General features: G+C 31.5%; 1 protein-coding gene across 1 annotated transcript; it reads right to left on the bottom strand.

Annotated features, from left to right (window-relative positions):
- Positions 1–556: 556 nt before the first annotated feature.
- LOC130656688 (E3 ubiquitin-protein ligase UBR2-like) lies at positions 557–20,602 on the bottom strand. The gene is made up of 47 exons (XM_057459587.1): positions 19,733–20,602; positions 19,576–19,654; positions 19,364–19,477; positions 19,152–19,282; positions 18,678–18,741; positions 18,530–18,607; positions 18,391–18,453; positions 18,011–18,134; positions 17,827–17,931; positions 17,538–17,574; positions 17,411–17,462; positions 17,170–17,226; positions 17,047–17,088; positions 16,646–16,727; positions 16,238–16,313; positions 15,929–16,025; positions 15,722–15,850; positions 15,368–15,455; positions 13,516–13,584; positions 13,376–13,443; positions 13,117–13,299; positions 12,950–13,026; positions 12,568–12,592; positions 11,553–11,613; positions 11,066–11,202; positions 10,933–10,994; positions 10,718–10,820; positions 10,081–10,126; positions 9,858–10,006; positions 9,304–9,412; positions 9,146–9,228; positions 8,544–8,746; positions 7,983–8,438; positions 7,655–7,740; positions 7,389–7,476; positions 7,234–7,294; positions 7,072–7,156; positions 6,757–6,812; positions 6,576–6,669; positions 5,152–5,382; positions 5,017–5,080; positions 4,743–4,882; positions 4,047–4,173; positions 2,939–2,986; positions 2,149–2,232; positions 1,795–2,055; positions 557–1,122 (listed from the first exon to the last, which is right to left on the bottom strand). Exons 1-47 carry the CDS (start codon positions 20,092–20,094, stop codon positions 981–983), a joined length of 5,178 nt encoding a protein of 1,725 aa, XP_057315570.1. The 5' UTR covers positions 20,095–20,602; the 3' UTR covers positions 557–980.
- Positions 20,603–21,425: the final 823 nt, after the last annotated feature.

The following is a 21,425-nucleotide window of genomic DNA, read 5'->3' as shown; positions in this document are numbered from 1 at the left end:
TCAACGCTCGCTTGATAAAATTAACGCTTCATCAGTTGAAAAAAAAAGAGTCGTTTAATTTTAAAAGGAAACACGAAAGGAGTAAGCTGTCAATCAAAACAATGACAATGATCGGTTTCCCAAAACGATCGTTAACAATCTTGCGCCATAGTGAAAAAAATAGTCAAATAGAACGAGCCTTTATAGTGGAATCTTTAAAGGATCAAAAATTTTGACGGGACAAGGACGAAAAGTATTAATTATTTCAACCAAACAGCTTGAATAGATTGCAAAATTCAGTCTAGGAAAGGCATTTAATTTGTTCATATAGTTTTTCATGCGAATAATGTCACGATGCAAGAACAAAATGCAGTTAAATTCCAAAAGGTTAAGATTCGCAGCCTTAATAACTTCACTTTGACATAGCATATAGGTTACTCCTTATCCCAAGGCTCTGAAAAGCTGCGTTAAATCAAATTTTTCGTGGAACTGAACTCTTGCGATTTTGCCCAAAAAATAACGAAATCGCAAAACTTTGTTTAGCGAAAGTTTTAACCTTTAAAATAACGAAGCACAGTGGGATAAGTAGTATTTTATTATAGTAACATCATGATGTCACAAGATGTATAAAAATACAAGATGGTGATCGTTTTTTAGAAAATTTGAAGGTCGTCGGGTGATTATTTAGTTTTTTTTCTGTACTGTTTGAAATCGTTTCTTGAAATTCCACTTCCATTCGTCTGTCATTTAATATAGTACTTCTGCATGTGAAAGTTTTACAAGGTTTCTACAGAGAGAAATTGTCTGTTGGATCCAAGGCCAACAAAATTTCCAGATTTAAATACAAAAGATCTGATTATATATAATTTACTGAAAATACCCAGCAGTAAAATATCGAGTGATAATTCAGAAACTATTATGATGATATAAAGTTTGACCCACAAGAAAGTTTCCGGTATTACTTGACTGTGTAGAAGTCTGTTTTGATTGGCTTAGAAAGTTTATTGTTGTTCCCAATCTTGCATCAACAAATGCCGATTCATTTCCATCTGTTGCGCGATTGTTTCTGGAACTTTCTGTTGCAGCCAAAGCTGTTCCAACTGTTCATATCTCTTCTCATTTAAAAACAATGGATTGCCACGCCTACGGTGGAGAACAAAGAGAAAACTAAATATTATTCAGCAGTCGTAACAACAAAAATGGTAGAGCTTGAAAACGCCATATGGCCACCATAATTATTATCATTGACAAATGTCCATGCAAATTCAAGGGAAATATCTGAGAGTTCAAGTGCATAACATAAATCACTTGTTACACTATACCTTGACGCCGGCCCGTTTTGCGACGTCTATGAAACATTTAACGCCGACACTTCGAATCCTGTTGCAAAAACACCTCACACTAACCCTGACGTTAGAAGAGTACATATGTGGATGCACTTTAACAAAATACACGTTCTTTTTATAAGCAACACAAAATTTTAGCTGGACTCAATGTTGCTTTGGTTTATAGCTTTTACTTCACAGTTTATTTGTTGCTTGTAGACTATGTAAGACCAAATTCACGTTTTGCTTACTCAGTAAAAGTATGATAATCAAAATCAAACTTTCTGTTTAATCGCATTTCTTGCATAAAACTTACACAAGATTTAGAACAAAATAAGTCATAAAAACTATTCATACAATTACTGTTTACGCCCTTGTCAGTTTCTTTCTTATATCAGGCTACCCTGTTGCCTACCAGTCCTTTTTGAAGAAGTCGCGCCTCGTGTTTCTTTCAAAAAGTGTGCATTATCCACATTAAGAAGCCACTTACCGAAATCCTCGATCTGGCTCCCCATACTGATCGAGATATGGAGACGACACAAACGCTCCTTTTGATCCATTAAACATGAGTAATACTTCGCTCTGCCGTACACGAAGAAATATACCAACACCGTTTGCGCATTCCATCGAATGCATTGCGCATGCGCCACGGTCACTTTCAGAGACACAACAATAGCATTGACCACACAAAGTCGTTCCGCATATTAAACACAACGATGGCGCGCGACTGCTATCACCGACTGTTGGACATCTAAACAAAATTAATATCACTGGTTAACTTTAAAACTATAATAGGTGTATTCCGAATTTACTCTAAATATTAGTGACTAAAATAAGAACTTACATAAATCCAGACGCCATGTTTATCAGCGTACTGTAGGCTTTTGGTAATGTGATCAGTCTTCTGCTTTGAGCATAACAAATTTCCCTACAACGTGATAAAACATCTTTACTAATGTCTCCCTTCTACGCGAAAAGAGGGACGTAACTCTGCATTCTACAAGCACTGCGGTCGCAAAATAGGCAATAAAGATAATGCGAAAAAAGGACGGGTCATCTACGATGGAGAGATTATTAGGCATATTTTTTTTTGCAAGAATAAACTTGCAATTTATAGAAATTAAATTTTTCGTGAAACTAAAACTTTCGAAATGCGGAGAAACCAGGAGAAACCCTTAGAAACAAAAATACCCTTCTTTCTTTTATTCGAAAAGAATCATTTCGAGGTTGTGTTTGTTTAATTTTGCGTAATCAATTTTTCGTGCGTTTTTTATATGAAGGGCTTTCGTGAATCATAGTAAGATGTAGATTACAATACAACTTAAGGAAGGGACAAAAAGATACTTCATATATTTCTAGTTAAAGCTAGTAAAATTTTTCTCACTACTATCCCTTCCTCCCTTTGTTATTAAATTTTGAGGTGAATTTTCAACTCTCTATTCATTAGACCACTAAAGGAAACAAAAAATCATGTCACCACTGCTAGTGGCTTTCTTTATGGGCGAATATACCGTATAAAAAGGACAAACTTTCCAATTTTCCCACTTAACATTTTTAGGGGAATTTTTCCAAAACTCCCTCCCGCGTTTCTTCCAACCTTTTTTTTATTAGTCCACCAAGACAACATATCTTACCTCGTGGGGTTTTTGACTTCTGCTATAACATCATCATGGGCACACCATCTAAAGAAAACCGTGTGATAATTTAAATGTGTCAAAGACAAATGTGGCAAGACTTAAAACGACTTTAATTCAACAACAGTCCGTCGTTCATTAAATTCCTCGTTTTAACTGTATCGCCCATAATTTAAAATTAATTCTCCAGTTCTGTCTTTCTGTGACAGGCAAAGTGAATTATAGTTTCTACAATTTTCTTTTATTATTTAAATCATCTCCTAAAAACTATTTTCTGTACTTTGTAAAACATTTGATTACATTTCAAATTAGGTGAAACAAAAAATGTGATAACATAACCAATTAAGTTAGCTGGAAAATGTTCTGTTTGCGAAGTTAAATTTACCATGGACGGTTTAAAAACCACAGGGAATGTAATTGCTTTGTCATGAATTAATAATGTAAACGCGATTTAAACATTTTTACTGATTTTATTGAAGGTATTATTTCGGTTTGTCTGTTCAGTATTCATATTACTGTGGAAACTAAACTATCAAGTTCAAGAAATAATAAACTTTCCACAATAATTTTTATATTAATTGTTATTATCTTCTTTGCAGCCTTTGTAAGGAAATTAACAACAAATTAAATAATTAGAACCACAATGAATTTAAAAAAATGCTGAAGTGGATTTTTCTATGGGTTTTAAAAACTAGTCTTGTATACTAATACTCTAATGATGTCTGAAGGCACCTCCATTGTTTACAATTTTCTAAATACGGTTATACAACATTCTCTACAAAAATGTTCTGTACTTTAGAAAGTTTTTTTTACAATTTTAATTGACTATTTGACTATAACAAATTATGTAAAAAAATAAGGTGACTTCATTAGGTAGGAATTTTTTTTTGCCGAATAATTTTAATATTACGCGAGAAAATTCTTCCGCAGGTTTTAACAGCTTGTTAATTATAATAATACACAATATTGTCTGTCTATATTTTGTCTATATATATAAACTATACTCTGTATTAAGTTTAGCTTGACACTCATAACCGGCTGGGCATACTAGTGAGAACGTCCATACTGGATAGTGTTAGCTAATAACAACTAAAAGTAGATATCTAACCTTTCAATCATTGAAACGACACGTGATTCAGACACCAGCCAATCAAGTGAGAGTATTTGGTTAAGATCGCGAGGAAGGTTAAGATAAGTTAACAACAAAACTAACTCATCCGCGTTTGGTGTTTTCCCTAAAAAAATAAACGTCAAAATGAGATATGAACTGTACTGAAGATAACACACTTAAAATTCGAAGAGCTAATAGCGTTATAACTCTACAATCGTGGACATAATACGAGGCTTTTTGGAAAAAAATTCCTACTTTTTAATTTGTGGTTAGCCTATCCTTATATTTTAAGACGAATGGTGAGAAAGTTTGCTTTTATGTGAATTCCTTTGTCTCACATTTCTTTCTGCAATCACGCAGATACAGTAAGCAACTGGATGCAAGATTGAAGACTTTTCTTGTGCTAAAACTTTTATATAACTAAATTTATCTAAAAGTTTAATCTCGATCGGCGCATCAACCCTAACGAGCAATGCGGAACGTGGATTTAACCTTTCCGAGTATATAGTCAACGAGAAACATTTAAGAAACAGTCGAGCTTGTAAAATACATGAGCTAAGGAACATTGACTCTCAGATAAGATTTTATGTTGCTTGCGTATTTCGTAGACGTGTAAACAAGCCTTTATTATGTGCGCTTTTTCCATACTCGATTTAAGAAAGACATGGATTATACTTGTAGTAAACTATTTACCAGTTTTAAGGTCGTCTGGTAACTTGATGCCAGTAAGAAAATGAAAAAATAAAGTTGAACATCTTAAAAAGGGGAGCAGTGATGTCACAACATGTTCTTTTAAAAGATCGCCATTTATATTTGATACTTCGTCGGATTTGCTAAAACAAACAAAAGTAATGTGGTGGCATATACTGAGGAGCAGCCGTAGCGTGATAGACATAAAAAAACTACAATGATATGATGGCGAGCACGGAAAAGAGAAAACATGGAGGAACACTAAAAATAAACATACCACAGTTTCTTAATGAAGCGCCACGTTTGAACAACGGGTAGCTCTTCAGAATCTTCAATAATTTCTAAAGTAAAAGTGTAACATATATAACATATATAAAATCATTTATTCTTTAAAATATACATCATCACGTACCTTCCATAGTAAACTGCGGAGCGGTTATATAGATTTTCACCAAATACGCCACAAGACATATTTTAAGCACTCCATCGTCGATCAAACAAGATGACAGCTTCATGAAATTCGTTGACCGCTCTTGAAACATATGTTGAACAGCGGTCATTAAGAATCTCAAGCTGAGCATCAAGCCGAAGATGTCAATATTGAGTATTGACATATGACTCTCATTGTCATCACTGCATAAAACTACAGAGAACAAAATTAGCATTATAAAAGAGAAAAAATACTAAGATTACGTAAACATAGCTAACTCTGCCCTACCATACCAAAGCAAACTCACAAAAAACCTAGTAATTTAGTCACTACATAACTTACCATATAAATATTTATTAAATCACACCCAAAGAAGAGTAAATTTATAAAAAAAACCTGCCACCTATCACAGTAAGATTTTTTAAGATTTCGGGCATTCGTGGACATTGGGGTAATCCAAAATTCGGTAAAAATTTAAAAATGACTATTTTAGACCGGTTCTAATTTCTGAATTTAGCCTTTTTCCGAGACAGAATAGCAGTTTCGACAAAGATACATGTGCAAGACATTCAGAGCAATTTGTTTAGGTAAGGTCTTTGTCAGAAGGTCACAATGCTTTATCTGGTCCAGAAAATGGGGAGAGCACCCCTTTGGCACGGTGCTGAAATATATACAAAAGAGAGTAAATATTTTCCGGCAAAGATAGGGCAAAATGGAAGTTGTTTAATTAGCGATACATTTTAAAGTATGTACACTCCAATTGTAATCCATATAGGTTTAATACATTTAACAATTCAAAGTTGAGTATGGACATAACCTTTTGACCAGTTGAGTATGGACATGATCAATGACATAAGAATCTTTCATTAAAAATTATATAATGCATGCACAGTAACCAACCAACAGATAATCTGTCTGACAATTCCACCTTGTAAATATTGTGAAAGTTAAATATAAAAATTTTTTACAACTTCAAAAATTGGAAATTAGAGGATAGAAATCAGAGAATGCGTTTTCTGCTTATAAAGTTATTTTTCTGGAAAAAAATGATAAATGTGTATAGAACATGAGATTTATTTAGATCTGGAAATCGTTACTTTTTTCGACTAAAATTCTCACACTGAACAGAAAAAGCTTGCTGGACTTAATGGTGACAATGAAATTTGTAAATACTGCTTTAAGGTCAAATAATTAAAATTGTTTTGTTTTTAACAAAATCTGGCATAGTAAACAAAAATCTTTAGGAAAGTCATACAAGAAATACAGCTTGATCTAACGCATCCTTTGTGTAGACTAACACTTACAGTTTATGCAAAAAAACATACGCCCCACTAAAATGTCTGCTTTTCCAAAGGTAAGTTTCTTTCCTCGTGATAGTAATGCACAAATCTTACAAGTCTACTCACATTGAAATAGTATATCTCCAAAGTCTTTCACTTCATGTATTCCAGCGTGGCAATTTGAAGCTAAGTATTGAACGAAAGTCAGCCAAAATTTGCTCTAAACAAAAAAGTTTTAAAAGGTTGCTGACTGTTTAGTTATCAATCCGTCTGGTATATAGAAGAAAGAAGTTATTGATAACATTACCTGTCGATCTGACAGATTGTGAAATAGATTCTTTTTCATGTCTCGATGGCTACATTCTAAACAGAAAAAAATACTGTTACAAAAAATCATATAAGCTGAAAAATTAAAACTTTTTCTGCCTTCAATGATATTACTCAAGAAGATCTGATCATGAAAAATCTTAAAACGAAATGAATAGTTTTAACATGACTTAAAATTTCATTGCGTTGCCTGAATTTAATCATTTCGAACTAAATTTTCTACAACACTTTAAACTCAAGTAAAAGTACCATTTGACTTCACATTACTCACTCATTTTCTCCTTTTTTAACATACCTAATGATTGCAGTGAAAATGAACATGCCATCCAGGCTAATGGCGGGCCAGTTGCGTCGTGAGAGGACTTCTCAAGATTGGAAGACTACATAAGAAATATTTTTATGAGTTAAAAACTGCACAGGTTATGTTTTTATCAAGCACAAATATAATTCTTCTTACAGTAAACAACTTCTTTGCAAATAATTCCGAAAAAACGCCTGTAGAACTTGGATTGTCAGTTCTATAATAAATGGTGGAAATCAAAGTAAATTAAATGTTAAGTGCATCATAGTAATAATAATAAAAAAAGGTGCATTGCGAAATAAGAAAGCTACCCAATGTAAGTATAAAGCAGTCTTCGCATAGTTGAAGCAAAGTTTGAATTGGAATCCGATGAGATGGAAATATTTTTCCTTCGGGGTCCTATAAAATTATTCACATTAAGTTTTCACTGTCCAAAATCAACACAAATAAAATCCTGCATTACTAGACGCCACTTATAAATTTCTCAACTTGCTGGATGATGTGAAATACAGGTAAAATAAAAAATTCACAATAACTTTTCCCCCAAGATAACAAAAAAAAGTAAGAACGATGGTACCTATTTTCGGGAATGATGACATCTCAGCAGAAAATCTTTCAAGATACGTGAGAAACTCGCTCAGCATCATGTCCTGACTATCAGCACTGAACATAAAAAAGAAAGTTAAAGCTACTTTAACATGTTTATATCTATCACATTGGAGTGTACGCATGTGGAAATAATGGTGTCATTCAAATTCAAAATTTTTTACTTTCTTAATGTAAATGACATTGACCATGGTTGAAAAGGGGAATTATAAAGGTAAGAGTCACAAAAAAGGGGACTCTAGGCTTGCAGCTGAGGGGACTTAACAGTTGCAGGTCTATAGATATACATTCTTACTTACCACTCTTCTTCCTCAGCTTTGGGTAACAGAGGCAAAACTGTGTTGCACAATGCATTGCACAACGGACATAAATATTCTGACAATGACGTATCAATGCAAGATCTCCTTCGGTGTTGCAGAAAAGATATGCCTTCTTTTTCCTTGACTAAATTATAGTATTTTTCCCAGCAATGGCTATGGAGTATGTGACCACAACTAGATACATTGAGTCGTGTTGCATGATTTAATTCAGGCAGAATTTCAGTCCGAGGTCTCATGGTTTTCGCAGTTAAAAACATAGAATTATGTACAAAACAAGTCACAACGAAGGAGTGTTCTGTATCCATCTTTTCTTCCTCTTGATGACAGAGTATACATTGTGCAGTAGTAGTTAAAGCCTCCACTTTAGAATGTTTTACCCCAATCGCAACTGGATTCATCAAGTTTGCTGTTTCCATATCTTTGTCTGCTTCCTCACTGAAAACAAATAAAAACACAGTGTAAACAGGCCTTCAAAAACATGCAAAGGTGTAAGTTTGGAAAGAACAGAAAAAAACAATTTAAACAAGAAGTTGTGCTTACTTAGCGTCATCTGTAAACATGGCAGAATGTGTTTTCATAAAAGCTTTTTGCATATCTTTCATCTGGGCCATCATTTTATCTCTTCTTTCTTGCGCCATTTTAGTTTTCCTTGATTTCTCCAGCATCAGCTGCATTCCATCCGTTTCGCTATCTTTAGTCTCCATATTCACCAGATTAGAATGCTCCAATTCAGTTTGTAGAAGCTGCCACAAAAATATTTGTTGTTTGTCATATTTGTAAAAAACAAAAGTAAACACAGTGACACAGGACATAGTGTGCTCTAACCAGTTAAAAAATGTAATTTGAAATGTAAGTCTATTTTTAGTTTGGTTCCAAAAAGTTACTTCATCTCAATACACATGCTTTTGATGCTTTTCAGAAAACAAAATCAACTGTGAAAAAACTGAACTTTTTGTTGATAAACTTAAAATCCCTCGCAGCAAAATATTTCAAAAAGATCTTTAATACATTATATACCTTACTGATTCTAAAAATATACAAGTTTCTCTAGCTTTCCATAACCTTTAAAACGTTCTCGACTTCTTCTGATTACCCGAGTCTGTACAAATTCTGTGGTAACAAATGAATATGCAAACACGTACCTGTCTCGTCCATTTTAACATGGTGTAATATTCTGTTTTTGTGTTTTGAGAAAGCTGCTTTAGAAGTTGTTGAATGCTTTTTTCTATAAGAAGCACAAAAACATGCCATTAAAATATGTTTATCATCTTTGTCAATGTTTTCTTAAAAATAATTTCACCTTTGTCTTCTTTTGTGACTAACTGGAGAAAATTGAAATCTCTCAACTTTTGATTTTCTTCCCTGTGTCTTTTTACTTCCAGCAAACCAACAGCAATCATCAACAAAACCTGAAAATAAGATTTCATAAAACTATTTAAGAATTATTTGGACTCTTCTTTGGTTATAACTTAACTATCCGGCGAAATTTCTAAACTATTAATAAGATCAACCAGATTTTGTCTACATTCTGTTGAATTAGAAGCCATTTTTTAACAATTAATCTGTCTGACATGTGACCAAGTGCAAGTATTCTGCTGACAGTTTTGAGGGTAAAAGTAATTTTAACTAATTACAAATTTTTCAAACTATATTATGTTAGCTGAAGACTCTGCTACTGAGTGAATTCATTTCACTTGGTCCAAGGCCTTTTACACAAAAGGGTTCACAGGCCTGCAAAGTCTGTATTATCACCTATTACTGCATCATAAGGGACCTACTACACAAAAGGAATTTATCACGTCTTACAACACAAACAAAACCAATCTTATAAGTAATACAAAAACGCAATGATACCTCCTCAATAAGTTCATCAGAAGTAACTGAGCCATTGATTGCCTTCTTTAACACCACTTTTAATAAATGCTCCATTTTCTCACAACACAGCATGTGTAGTACACCTTCAAATTGTGGAAGAAACTTGGGTGGAAGAGGCAAATAATCAACTAAAATGGAAATTCAAGTCAATCTAAGACGTGAATATTCAGTTATTTATGTGAAACTTGTTTCGATACATTACCTGATAAAGACTCTTTCTTAACAATTTTTTTTCTTTCTTCAATCATCTAAGCATAAAAGAAGGTCATGTGCTATATAAGTAAAATTCTGAGATAGGGTACATGTTTGTTTACAGGCAATGCTTTTCTGAGGATCCCTAGCCAGCAATTTACCCACTGTTAAAATCATTAGGATATCTGAAGGTCAGCGGCCATCATGAAGAAAAAATAAAAAAAAATTTTCGCTGCTACAATATTGAGGACAAGGATACAATTATATATGGGTGAGTATGGATTAAGGCTAACATTTTTTACAAAATGGCACAATTTTTCATCAAAATGATTAAGAGGTCTACAAATATCCTGGACATATGCATTATTGGATGGTTTGAATAACCATGGTTTTTAATGTTTATTGGCGTTTAGAAGACAGCACCCATTTTAATCTTAATGTTTAATTTACTTTTATTATAGTACCCTATTATAATAACGTGAAGTTATTATCATTGTGAATTGGATTGCATTATCTACAGGTAACAATCTGAGTTTAACAATAATATCCGAAGTTAGATGTTCACTGACCATTGACAGTAGTTTTACCGTATTGCTTACTTTACCCATACATAAAAAAAATTATAAGCTAACATGACTTAATCATACCTTTGAACGTTCTGTTTTCGAAAAATGGAAGAAAAATTGATTACATTTGGACAACTCCTCATTTTTCAATTTGAACAACCCTTTTCCTGATACACCGGGTTCCCTACAGAGAAAAAAACATTACCTTTTAGGCACACACAAAGGAGTGAAATATATTAGGTGAGCAGAATCATACCTGTATGTAGCAATGAAATATATGAAGTGACAAATCATACCTGTATGTAGCAACTTCATTCAAAACTTCATCCAACATTGATTCAAAAGTACAGTTATTACTCTAGAAAAGTTGAAAATATAACTATTATTTTAGACATGTAGTGTAAAGTTAATCAACTGAAACACACTCACATCATCAGGATCGCCGGATGGTAATGTTTTTACTAAAACACTGCGTGAAATGGGACCAAGTGATAGCCGATGAATGACCTCTCTTTTTAATATTTCTTTTACAGTGGTGTCACTTAAACCAATAACATATCGTTCACCTAAATGTTCAAATAATTAAGTTATCAGAGCTGATCGTAAGGATAAAAAATTTGCACAAGAAAAACATTCTGCAAAATTTCCTCTAAATTTTCATTCATTTGTGGAGAAAATTTTGAAAAAAAAAAATTCATATTAAAAATAAGAATTGTAAAGCAGTAGATTTTGCATATTATCCTTCTTTTTTTCCTGCAATATTTATTATATTGTGTTATGTTGTGTTATTATTGTGTTTAGATGCTGCAAAGTTAATAATATGACTCCAAACTAACTTAAATTTATTTTTTATTGTTCCATTTTCCAGGCTAAGATTTTGAAAATATGGACATATATCCTGATGAAAAATACTTACTTAAAATATAAAGTAACAATAAGAAAAATTCTTCTGCAATACATTCTGTCGTTTTGACATCCTAAAATAAACAACATCAACATTAAATCTTGTTAAAAAAAACTTTTTTGTTGTAATAGTATATACTAGATGATTGGGCCAGTTGAATGATCCACATGATTTGAGGAAACATTAAAGGCCAACATTTGGATGACATTAGCACAGATCCTTGCATATTTCAAAAACAATCTTGGACAATTTTTTAGTTATTATGCTGGTCTAGAAAATGTATTAAATCATGTGCTTCAAACGGTTACAGAAATAATTGAGGTTTAAACTGTTTTTAATGGCATCATCAACTCATTGATTCCAAATCCAGCAAATTAGCCTAGCTTTGGGGAATTTTAATTTTGGTATCACATGGTAAGTAAACCACACAATAAAAAAACTGACGTTACCACCCCATTTCCAAATTATTTGGCCTCCAAGTTATAATCTTTTTAATATATCAACGCCACTTTAGTGCTTTAAAATCTGTGGTAATAACAGAAAACTTAACAAAAAATATATTTCTGTCATTTAAAGAAAAAAGAACACATCCACTTTTCCTGTCACATACATATGGAGCAGGTATGCGACATACAATGCAAAAGGTGAAGTGCTTTTCGTCAAAAACCTAAGAATATATTTGGCTCTGAAGGATTTGTGACAATGTCATCAGGCCATTTATATGCAAAATTTTTATGAAATACGTTAATCCATTGCCTTTTTTGTATAGAGCAAATTATGTTGTTGTTGCTTAAGAAAATGGATAGGATCATATACACGTCATGATAAATGTACATTTTAATTCCTTCATTAATTTAAATTAAGCCATCATTGTCAAATTTATGTTATTGAAGTTGTGATGTCTAATTTGTTGATTAACATTTGTAACACATGCATTTTTTCATGACTTCAAAGGAAAGTAAATATAACCACTGTGGTCACAGACACAATTAGAGCGTTAGTACAAAAGATTTGCTTTCATGCTTACTTCGTCAGTTGCAGCATATGTTGGGCTAAAAATGTACAAACAATTTACACTTAAAATTAATTAATATGGTGATAAAAAGGAGAAAGTAGTTTAAAAAGATAACAATGCTAATTATGTATGTCACCCCCTTATTCAGTTTTAATTACTATTAACCCTAGTCCAGATTATAGCCAATGGTTTTAATACATTCAAAATGTTCATTCAACAGTAAAAATAAAAAAAACTCAATTATTCAACCATCTAGGAAATTTTCATACGAACATGGTAATCAAGTGTTGAAATTATAAATATTGACTTTTCCACTGTAAGCCAAATTTGGCTACATGTCACCAGTTGTTGCAGGAAATGTATGGAATGTAAAGTAGCCGTATTATGCACTTGCCTTTCCCAGTTTGTTAGATTGTACTTATTCAGCACAACATTGAGAAAATGATTCGAATCCATCACTGCACTCATTGTCTATAAACACAAAAGATATTGCTAGTGTCATGTCAGAATAGCGGGTTAAAATAAAAAACAGAAACAACGTAAATTAATCGTAAAACTTACTTGTAACAACAAAATGTCTCGATCAAACATTTCAGATGCAAAACGAACATTTTGGTAATGAAACAACTGATGAAGGATAGCATAACCATTTCGCTTCCACATTCTCGCATTTACTTGTGCTAACAAAACTAAAGCACGCAATGAATATTCCATCATCTCAACTTGGTGCTCGGTGGAATTTGCCTGAATAAAAACAATTTCACAAATTTTAAATGTATTAACAGGAAACTTAATTCTGCTCAAGAGTAACCCAACTTACTTCATAAAATTGTATTTGTAATATTTCACTTAAATTTAATGAAAATTTTGTGATTCCAGGGATCAAACCTAACAAAACAAAAATTGATAAATTTATGATAAATCTAACATTTTATCCTTTAATAAAAAATTGAAACGCACCTGCTATGAAGCGACTCAGTGTAGCATGTACAGAAACGTATGCTCTTCCAACAACAGGCTTTACCATCACTAAAAAATAAGCATAATTCTAATATTTAACTAAAAAAACTCTATATTAAGAAAAACTTTAATCCTTAGACAACAGATCACGTTAACCCTACAGTGGGCTACCATATCTTATCTATAGTTATGAAAAGATGAATTGAGCTTACCCAACCACTTAACATGAACCATCTAGGTATTTTTCTAAGCTGCAAATAATAACTCAAATTTTGAAAAGGTATCTGTTTTTTGAACAAAAAATGTCTTAAAGGAAACCCAAGGTATAAAATGATTTTTCAAGTTTTTTTAATTTTTTTAAAAAGCTCTTTCGCTCTCAGGATATTTACATTTAAAGAATTTCAGATTTAATTATGCTGCATAAATTATGATTTCATTTTTAAGTAATAGCTAATTTAGACTTTTTCTGTCAACAGTAATTTTAACCTGTAAAGACATTTGCATTAAAGGTTTGTCAATGCATAAATTATATGGAGGTTTATTGATTAAGATAGATTCTTTTTTCCAAAATGACACTAGTTTGCTGGTCCCTGGCCTTTTAAATTTTTTCCAGTTGCCGAATAAATTGGGATCAGCAACCTGGTTTGTAAAACATTTCTTCTATATATTTACCCACAAAATTTGATTGCACACTGACATGCAGATCCTGAGTTATTGGGTTGTCGAACAAAATATTAAGTGGCCTGGGAAGAACAAACGAGCTCAATTTTAGCAAAAAAATACATGTTTCACCTTTACAATATTTATGTATCAATAAAGTTTGAATGCACATTCCTTAACAAGTCAAAAAAAACTGAACATAGAAAATGTAATAATTTGTTGTTACTTAGATATGATATCGTAATTTATGCAGCATAATTAAAACTGAAATTCTCTAAATGTGAATATCTTGCGAACGAAAAAAGCTTTTTTAAAAAAGTTAAAAAGACTTGTTAATCAAGGTTTTAGCCTCTACAACATCATTTTATACCTTGGGTTCCTTTTAATAACATACACAATTATACACTTAAGTACTGCTGTAATTTTGAAATTTTTAAAGTTGCTGTTTATTCGACATGAAACTTGCCACAAACGTTACCCAGGCCTGAAGTAACAACTTGGTCAAAAAAATTGCTAAATGTCAACATTTCTGCCAAAGACTTATCAACCTGTGAAAACGGGAACAAATTGGTTGAAATTTGAGATGCGTAAAATATAATATAATTAATTGGCACATAGTCACACTAATGTGACAAACAAAAATTTATGTCAACAAGTTCCGAAAAGCTGACAACATCAATTTAACAACTTTTTTTTAGAATGAAAATTTCAAAAAATATTTTCCATGGCAATACATATTTTCCCTAAGATTTTTTAGGAAAATTAAAGCTAAATAAAAGTTTAAAAAACCAAGGTGTAATTTTAAACACATAAGTAGTTGAGGAAAAAAAACATAAATAGAATTAGAATTTGAGAGCTAAAGCCATTGCATCGCATATCCCAACAAAAGCAAATATTGAATAATGATACTTTACAGGAGGATAATATAAAATCTAGCAAAGGAAAGATTTAAAGTTCTAAAGGAACTTGTACAAAAAATTTATGTAATCCAAACAGGTAAAGGTACCACCAATTTACAACAGCCTGACTTCACTTATATTCTTTTAATTTATTCTAAATGCCATAAACTACAGTTACCAACACGTTACATAAAAATCCTTTTAACTCTCTGGTACTTAAAACTATGAAAACATTTATTATATATCAATATAAAATATTATTTAGGCGAAGCAAAGAGCATAAAAATAATTACCAAATCCATTGACTTTGTGATATTGCAGTGGAGTAAGGCTTCTTAACACTTTAATGCATTTGCTTATAGAAGCTTTAAAAATTTCAACCTGAAAGCAAAAAGTATTTATTTACTGAATAAAAGAAAAAAAAATAGTTTTTCTAATTTAGGAGCATAAACTTCGTTTACATTGGATTTTTCTTTAAAGCTTAAGCTTAATATAACCTCAGCATCAAAAACACAATACTATTTGAACTTGATTTCCTATGGTAGCATTAACAACATACATAACGAAGTTATCTTTTGATTTTAGTTCCCCCTTTAAATTTTCATCCTGTTCCTAAAGTTACAAATAAATAGCATATAAAAACTTACATCACTACAACACCAGGACAACATTAATTCTAAAAGTTTAATCATCCATAACTGCAGGTTAAAGCCAGACTCCCAGTTTGGTTCATACGCTATGTGGGTTTGTGTTATACGATAAACAGAATCCATTCCCTGCAAAACAAATAACGTTATATGTGTGAAATAAACAAGTATTTTTATATAAAACTATTGTATGTTAAGTTTGCATACTTGCATCGCTTTCAAAATATCCAAGAAAACATTAAATGCTTTTAAAAACTGACTTCTCATGGAAACTGACCATTTTGGTTTGTGACGAAACAAATATCTAGAAATACAAAAAAATTATTACTTTTCTTTTTTATTATAAGTGACAGCTAAAGAAGGAAGAATGTTTCCTGTAACTAAAAATAAAGTAGGGGTATTCAGTTGTTGTGATCTCAACAATCCCACCCACCACCATATTCTTTTCTCAATCGTATTTTACAACCAGAAAAAAATATTCAATCCATAGGTCTTTTTATTGATTTAATGTCTCACCTCAGATCAGTCAGTATAAAATCAGCACGTTGAAGATCTGCTTTTGTATTATTAAAAAAGTCAAGATTACCATTTTCTAAAACATGAATGCACTTCCTTTAATTTCAACTACTAGCAATAACAGTGCCTAAGTGCTGATTAAATTTATCATCTTATAATATGATATTTAGTAGGGCACAGCAGGGCAGACGAAAAAAGGTGTGATCACAATGAGAGAGCATAACAGAACAAAGGAATATTTAAAAATACCCTAAAAAAAAATAGGTATTTTGTCTTAAAAAATACTACACCCAACAGATAAGACTTTCCAGCATTGGCCATATAAGTCAAGGGTTGACGTTTCTATCGCCAACTTAGGCACTTTTCAAGGTGAGTGCTTGATCATTACATAGATTTAAGAGTACTTACCTCCGATGTAAGTTTTTAGTTCATTCCAAAACGTTTCTAAACAAACTTCCAAAATACTTTCATTTAACATTAAACTTTCAGCCTATAAATGAAACTATCATGATCAGCATAATTAGATCAAATGAATAAATAAATAAATAAATAAATAAATAAATCGCTAAATAAAATTATTGATGCAGAAGTAAAACTCAAATTATTCATAACGCCCAAACAACTTCTTAACATAAACAGGGCAATGCCAATGCTTGATATACAACTGAAAATCATGTCTTCTGTTTTAAATCAATAAGAAAACACACCATTTTTTCTTTCCAATCCTCGAATATTTAGTTAATTATTCTAACTATAAACTACAGTAAAAATACAATACTAATACATTACTAGACAAGCAAAGAACATACCAATGTTGGTACTGTAAATATTTGAACAGATAATGAAGCCACCTAAAAAATGAACAGTTGCTAAAAGTAGCCATAATAAAGTAAAGATTGTTTTGAAAATATCAATTTAACAAGAAAACTAACAGAAAGTGAGTGTTCGTGATCATCATCAATGAAGTCCCTCATAATTGTCTTGTAGCACTAAAACGTGAGAAATAATAACATTGCAAAATGAACAACCAGTGAAAAGATCAGAAGCTAAATTTAATGTAGTTTACCACCTTTTACCTAAAGTCACCGCAACCGGAAGTCATAGCAACACATATCTCACAGATATGTAGCAAAAATTAAGACAAAAAACAGTTTTAACAAAAAAAATCCAAACCTTTGCAAACTCAATTGCAAACTCATTGCGACCATACATATCCATCAACAAACTAGATAAGATTAACAACGTTTGACAAAATAAAAAAGCTGGGCTGACAAAATACATGATACAAGATACAACTTACGTATTCATAAACAAATGGTGTGATTTCTTCCGAACAACTAAAAAAAATTCAATGATTAATAAAGAACAACTGTGGGGTTACTAATGGAAAATATTTCTGAGGTGCTGAGAGCATAACAACAAAATAATTCTGTAACACAAACCCATATTTTGTTCAAAATTGTAGACAAGGCAAAACTTTGTGCTAAGAGTGCACGGAACAGCGATGTAAAGGAAGTGTACAATAGATCCACTCCTGGGGAATTTTTTCAAGGGTAATGAATAGTTTTTTTAGAAAAGGGATTTAATACCTTTCCAAAAATCTGTATCAGCAATAATTACTTGATGAAGTAAAGATTCTGGTCGTCCATGCAACTTTTTAGAAACCAACACACATAATAACCTTCTAAGACAATCTAGTAAAAACAATTTTTTATTTTTCCAGATGAACTGCATTGTGAATGAATCCCTCCATAATAAAAAAGAACTACAAACCTGAAATTTCAACAGCCTTAATTAACCATTTCATCAGACTGAGAGCAACCAGCTGATGTGTAACTATGTCTTGGTGTATTGCTTCACACTTTAATGGAATTTTACCACCTGCCATAGTGTGTGTCTAAGATGAATTATAAAGCAAGCCAATAAAAAAAGTTTGAAAAAACACTAGAGCAAAGAATTCAACCTGATTTGTGTAAGAATAAAAGACTATAATTTACTGACATTAAAGAAAATTTAGCTCATCTTTCCATGCTAGAAGAGATTACGACTCAAACACTATATTTATCTATCAGAATACACCAGTATCAATACATCTACATCATACACAGCTTACATGTGTCTTTTATAAATCAAAGAAATGGCTTCCAACTTACACGGCACATAGACACAACTTTTTCACATTCAGCAAAATTATTGGTATAGATTGCGGATCTTCCCTACAAAACCAAAAATAGAAAATAATGAAAATCAGGAATACAAAGTGTAAAATGTAATTATGAAAAGTAATATTACCTCCTTGTCGACAATTGTTGCAAAATTCACAGCCTCTTTTTGAGTACATTTTATAGCTCGTTGTAATGTGTTAATAACCTAACATTTAAAAAAAAATTACAACCAGTTTCTTATTAAATATAAATATAAATACAATCAACAACGTTACCTCATCATATGTATGGGATTCATCATTAAACATCATTACAATAAAATCCTGTTCTTTATAGGTACTAAAATAAAAGCACATTTGGAAGTCAACTACATCGATCAATTGTTTAACATTTTTGCAAATTAATCAAAGATTCTGACCAGTTTTAAAGAAACATTTTTCCTATATATATGGGGAGTATGACTAGATACTATGCTGACATCAGAAACAAAGAGCTGACAACCACATGGAAGAACCACATTTTTTTTAAATTAACCAGTGTTATACAGCATTGTCCATAGTATGGGCTAGCAACAAATTTGTGAGATCGATTAAACAAACGACTAGGCTTTATGTTAAAGGATTTTGCTGGGACTTTTACAAGGCATGGAAACCCTGTAATTTTTTTTGCAATCATCATGATAGGTTTTCATACATTTTTGCTTCAAATTTTGGTAGTTAAAGGCTGAAAATTATGTAAATGTTTTATACCTTCTTACTAGAGGTTGAGGTAAAACTTCATATGCTTTCCAACAGAGAAGATCAATGCAATATTGAAGCACAAACATAAAGATAAAAGCTGTACGCTTTTGAATATCCTTCGGAAGAGCAGCAAGAGGGTCCTTAAAATACACATTTTAATTGATTAAAAATAAAACTTGTGTATGATTAGGAAACACCGTTTTAAAGGTAACAATTGATACCCATGTCTCATCAACACTTAAGCCTTCTTTGTGTAAGTCGCATGCAGGGTCTGTTGCCCATGCTTCCTTGTCACCACAGTCACAATATCCACCACTTCCATGCGATGCATGAAGCTAAAAATTAAAAAAGAGGAAAAATAATAATGACTAGTCAATGTTGTTTTTATTGATAAAAATATAAAAAAATAAAAGATAAAAAATAAACATTGTACCTTGTACTTATGATTCTTGTGTGAGGATTGATGAAAGCATTCATGACAAAGAACACATGTTGGGTCAGCAGCACAATCACTGCAAAGATGAAATTTTGTTTCATAAAAACTGTACTTGCAAGAAATGTTTGTTACATTGAAAAGAAATTTCTCATACCTGCACGAGTATGTTGGATCCCCAACTTTAAATACGCGACCACAAAACTTTAGAGGCTTACTATAAGCTTGTAAAGAGGAAAATCCTTTGATTCCACATATAAAATGTTCAAGTGGCAAAGCAATTAACTTTTCAAATTTTTCATCATCTATAACGTACTTTGTTATTCCGCCAACTTTTACCTTCTGTAGAAGTGAGGGTACTACATCTGAAAAATGTTTAAATAACGTCTCTTGTAGTTTTGTGTCATTTATACTCAATGTTGTTAAATAAGATGGCTTGTGACAATAATCAGATAACCACTGTTTCAAAACTGCTTTTCCAATTTCCATTAGGTCATCATCCAGTTTTGCTTTTTTCATTTCTCTATTATAAAAACTAATAATCTTTAAGATAAATAACAAACACAACGGTATAAAACAAGTCAAACTGAAAACATATTTTATCCTATATGCCTTGGTAAAACTGACAAAAGCAGAACCTCACTCCATTCCTGGTGTCATGCATAATTAATAAAAATTTCAAGTCAAAAATATCAATAACAACCAATCAATACTTTTCAAAATAATTTGCAAATTACTAGACAACTTTCTAAGGTCTTTCATATGAAATTAACTTGTTTTTTTTTCAGGGGAAGTAACCTTTTGAAATTAACAGTTAAAAATTTTCGATTCTGTTATGTACAACCTTTTAAACTGCATGCAGTGGCTTTAAAAAAATTAAAATTATATATTTTGATCAAACAAATTGTGTCACGGTTTTATTTATCATGCGTAACTTTATACTAAAACATTTTTAGTATAGAGGTAGTTCGAAAATAGAAACATTTTTGATTTCACTTGACCACAGACTATATTATTTTTCATAATTTTTTAGCTTGAAATTGGTTATTACAGTAAAGTAAAAGTAAAAAAATGAAATTGTGGGAAATAATAAAAAAATGGTTTTTACATCTAACACAATTAGAAAAATCATGGATTAAATTGTTTTTAAGAGAAATCATTTTCATTTAGACAGTGAGTGTTTTTCCTTAGTGTATTTTTTACTATCATTCAATAGGCACATTAAAATTCTGTATTGATGCTCATAAATAAAATTTGATTTGCTACAAATCCAGAAATCATGCTCAAAATTTAAAAGCATTGGTAAAATAATTTTTTAACAATATTGTTATCCTTAACAGGGTAACCAAGCTAATTTGATGTTTTCACAATCAAGCTTGGTGTCAAGAACCCCAGTGTGTTAAAAAGTAACCTATACCACATGAAGACAATTTATGCAGATTATCTGGAAAATCTAAAAAACCCAAAAATGTTGGAAAATGTTTTTTATGTTTTACGTTTTACTTTCACTTCTTATTAACCTTCTCAAAATGTAATTTCACTCTGAATAAATTTTCAAATGCATCCGGATATTCAATTCACATTTCTGTTTTTCTGTCATATTAAATTTTTTTTAAGTTTTATTTATTTTATTTGTTGCAAAAAATATGGTGCCTTGTTTTGAAATTTACTAATTCATATTCTGCATGATTGCTTGCATAAGAATCCTGACTTAGATAAGAAAGTATAATAAAAAATTGCCAATAAATTGCCAGGTAAAAAAATTATTCTTTTCAGGATAAAAAGTGATGCATTAAAAAACCATTATATATTGTTGGCAAATTGAAAAATGTTTAAGCACAGATAAACAG

Source organism: Hydractinia symbiolongicarpus, chromosome 9 (genome assembly GCF_029227915.1).
Source record: "Hydractinia symbiolongicarpus strain clone_291-10 chromosome 9, HSymV2.1, whole genome shotgun sequence".
NCBI lineage: Eukaryota > Metazoa > Cnidaria > Hydrozoa > Anthoathecata > Hydractiniidae > Hydractinia > Hydractinia symbiolongicarpus.
The sequence above is the reverse complement of the archived record's forward strand: the minus strand, read 5'-3'. Positions and strand labels throughout refer to the sequence as shown.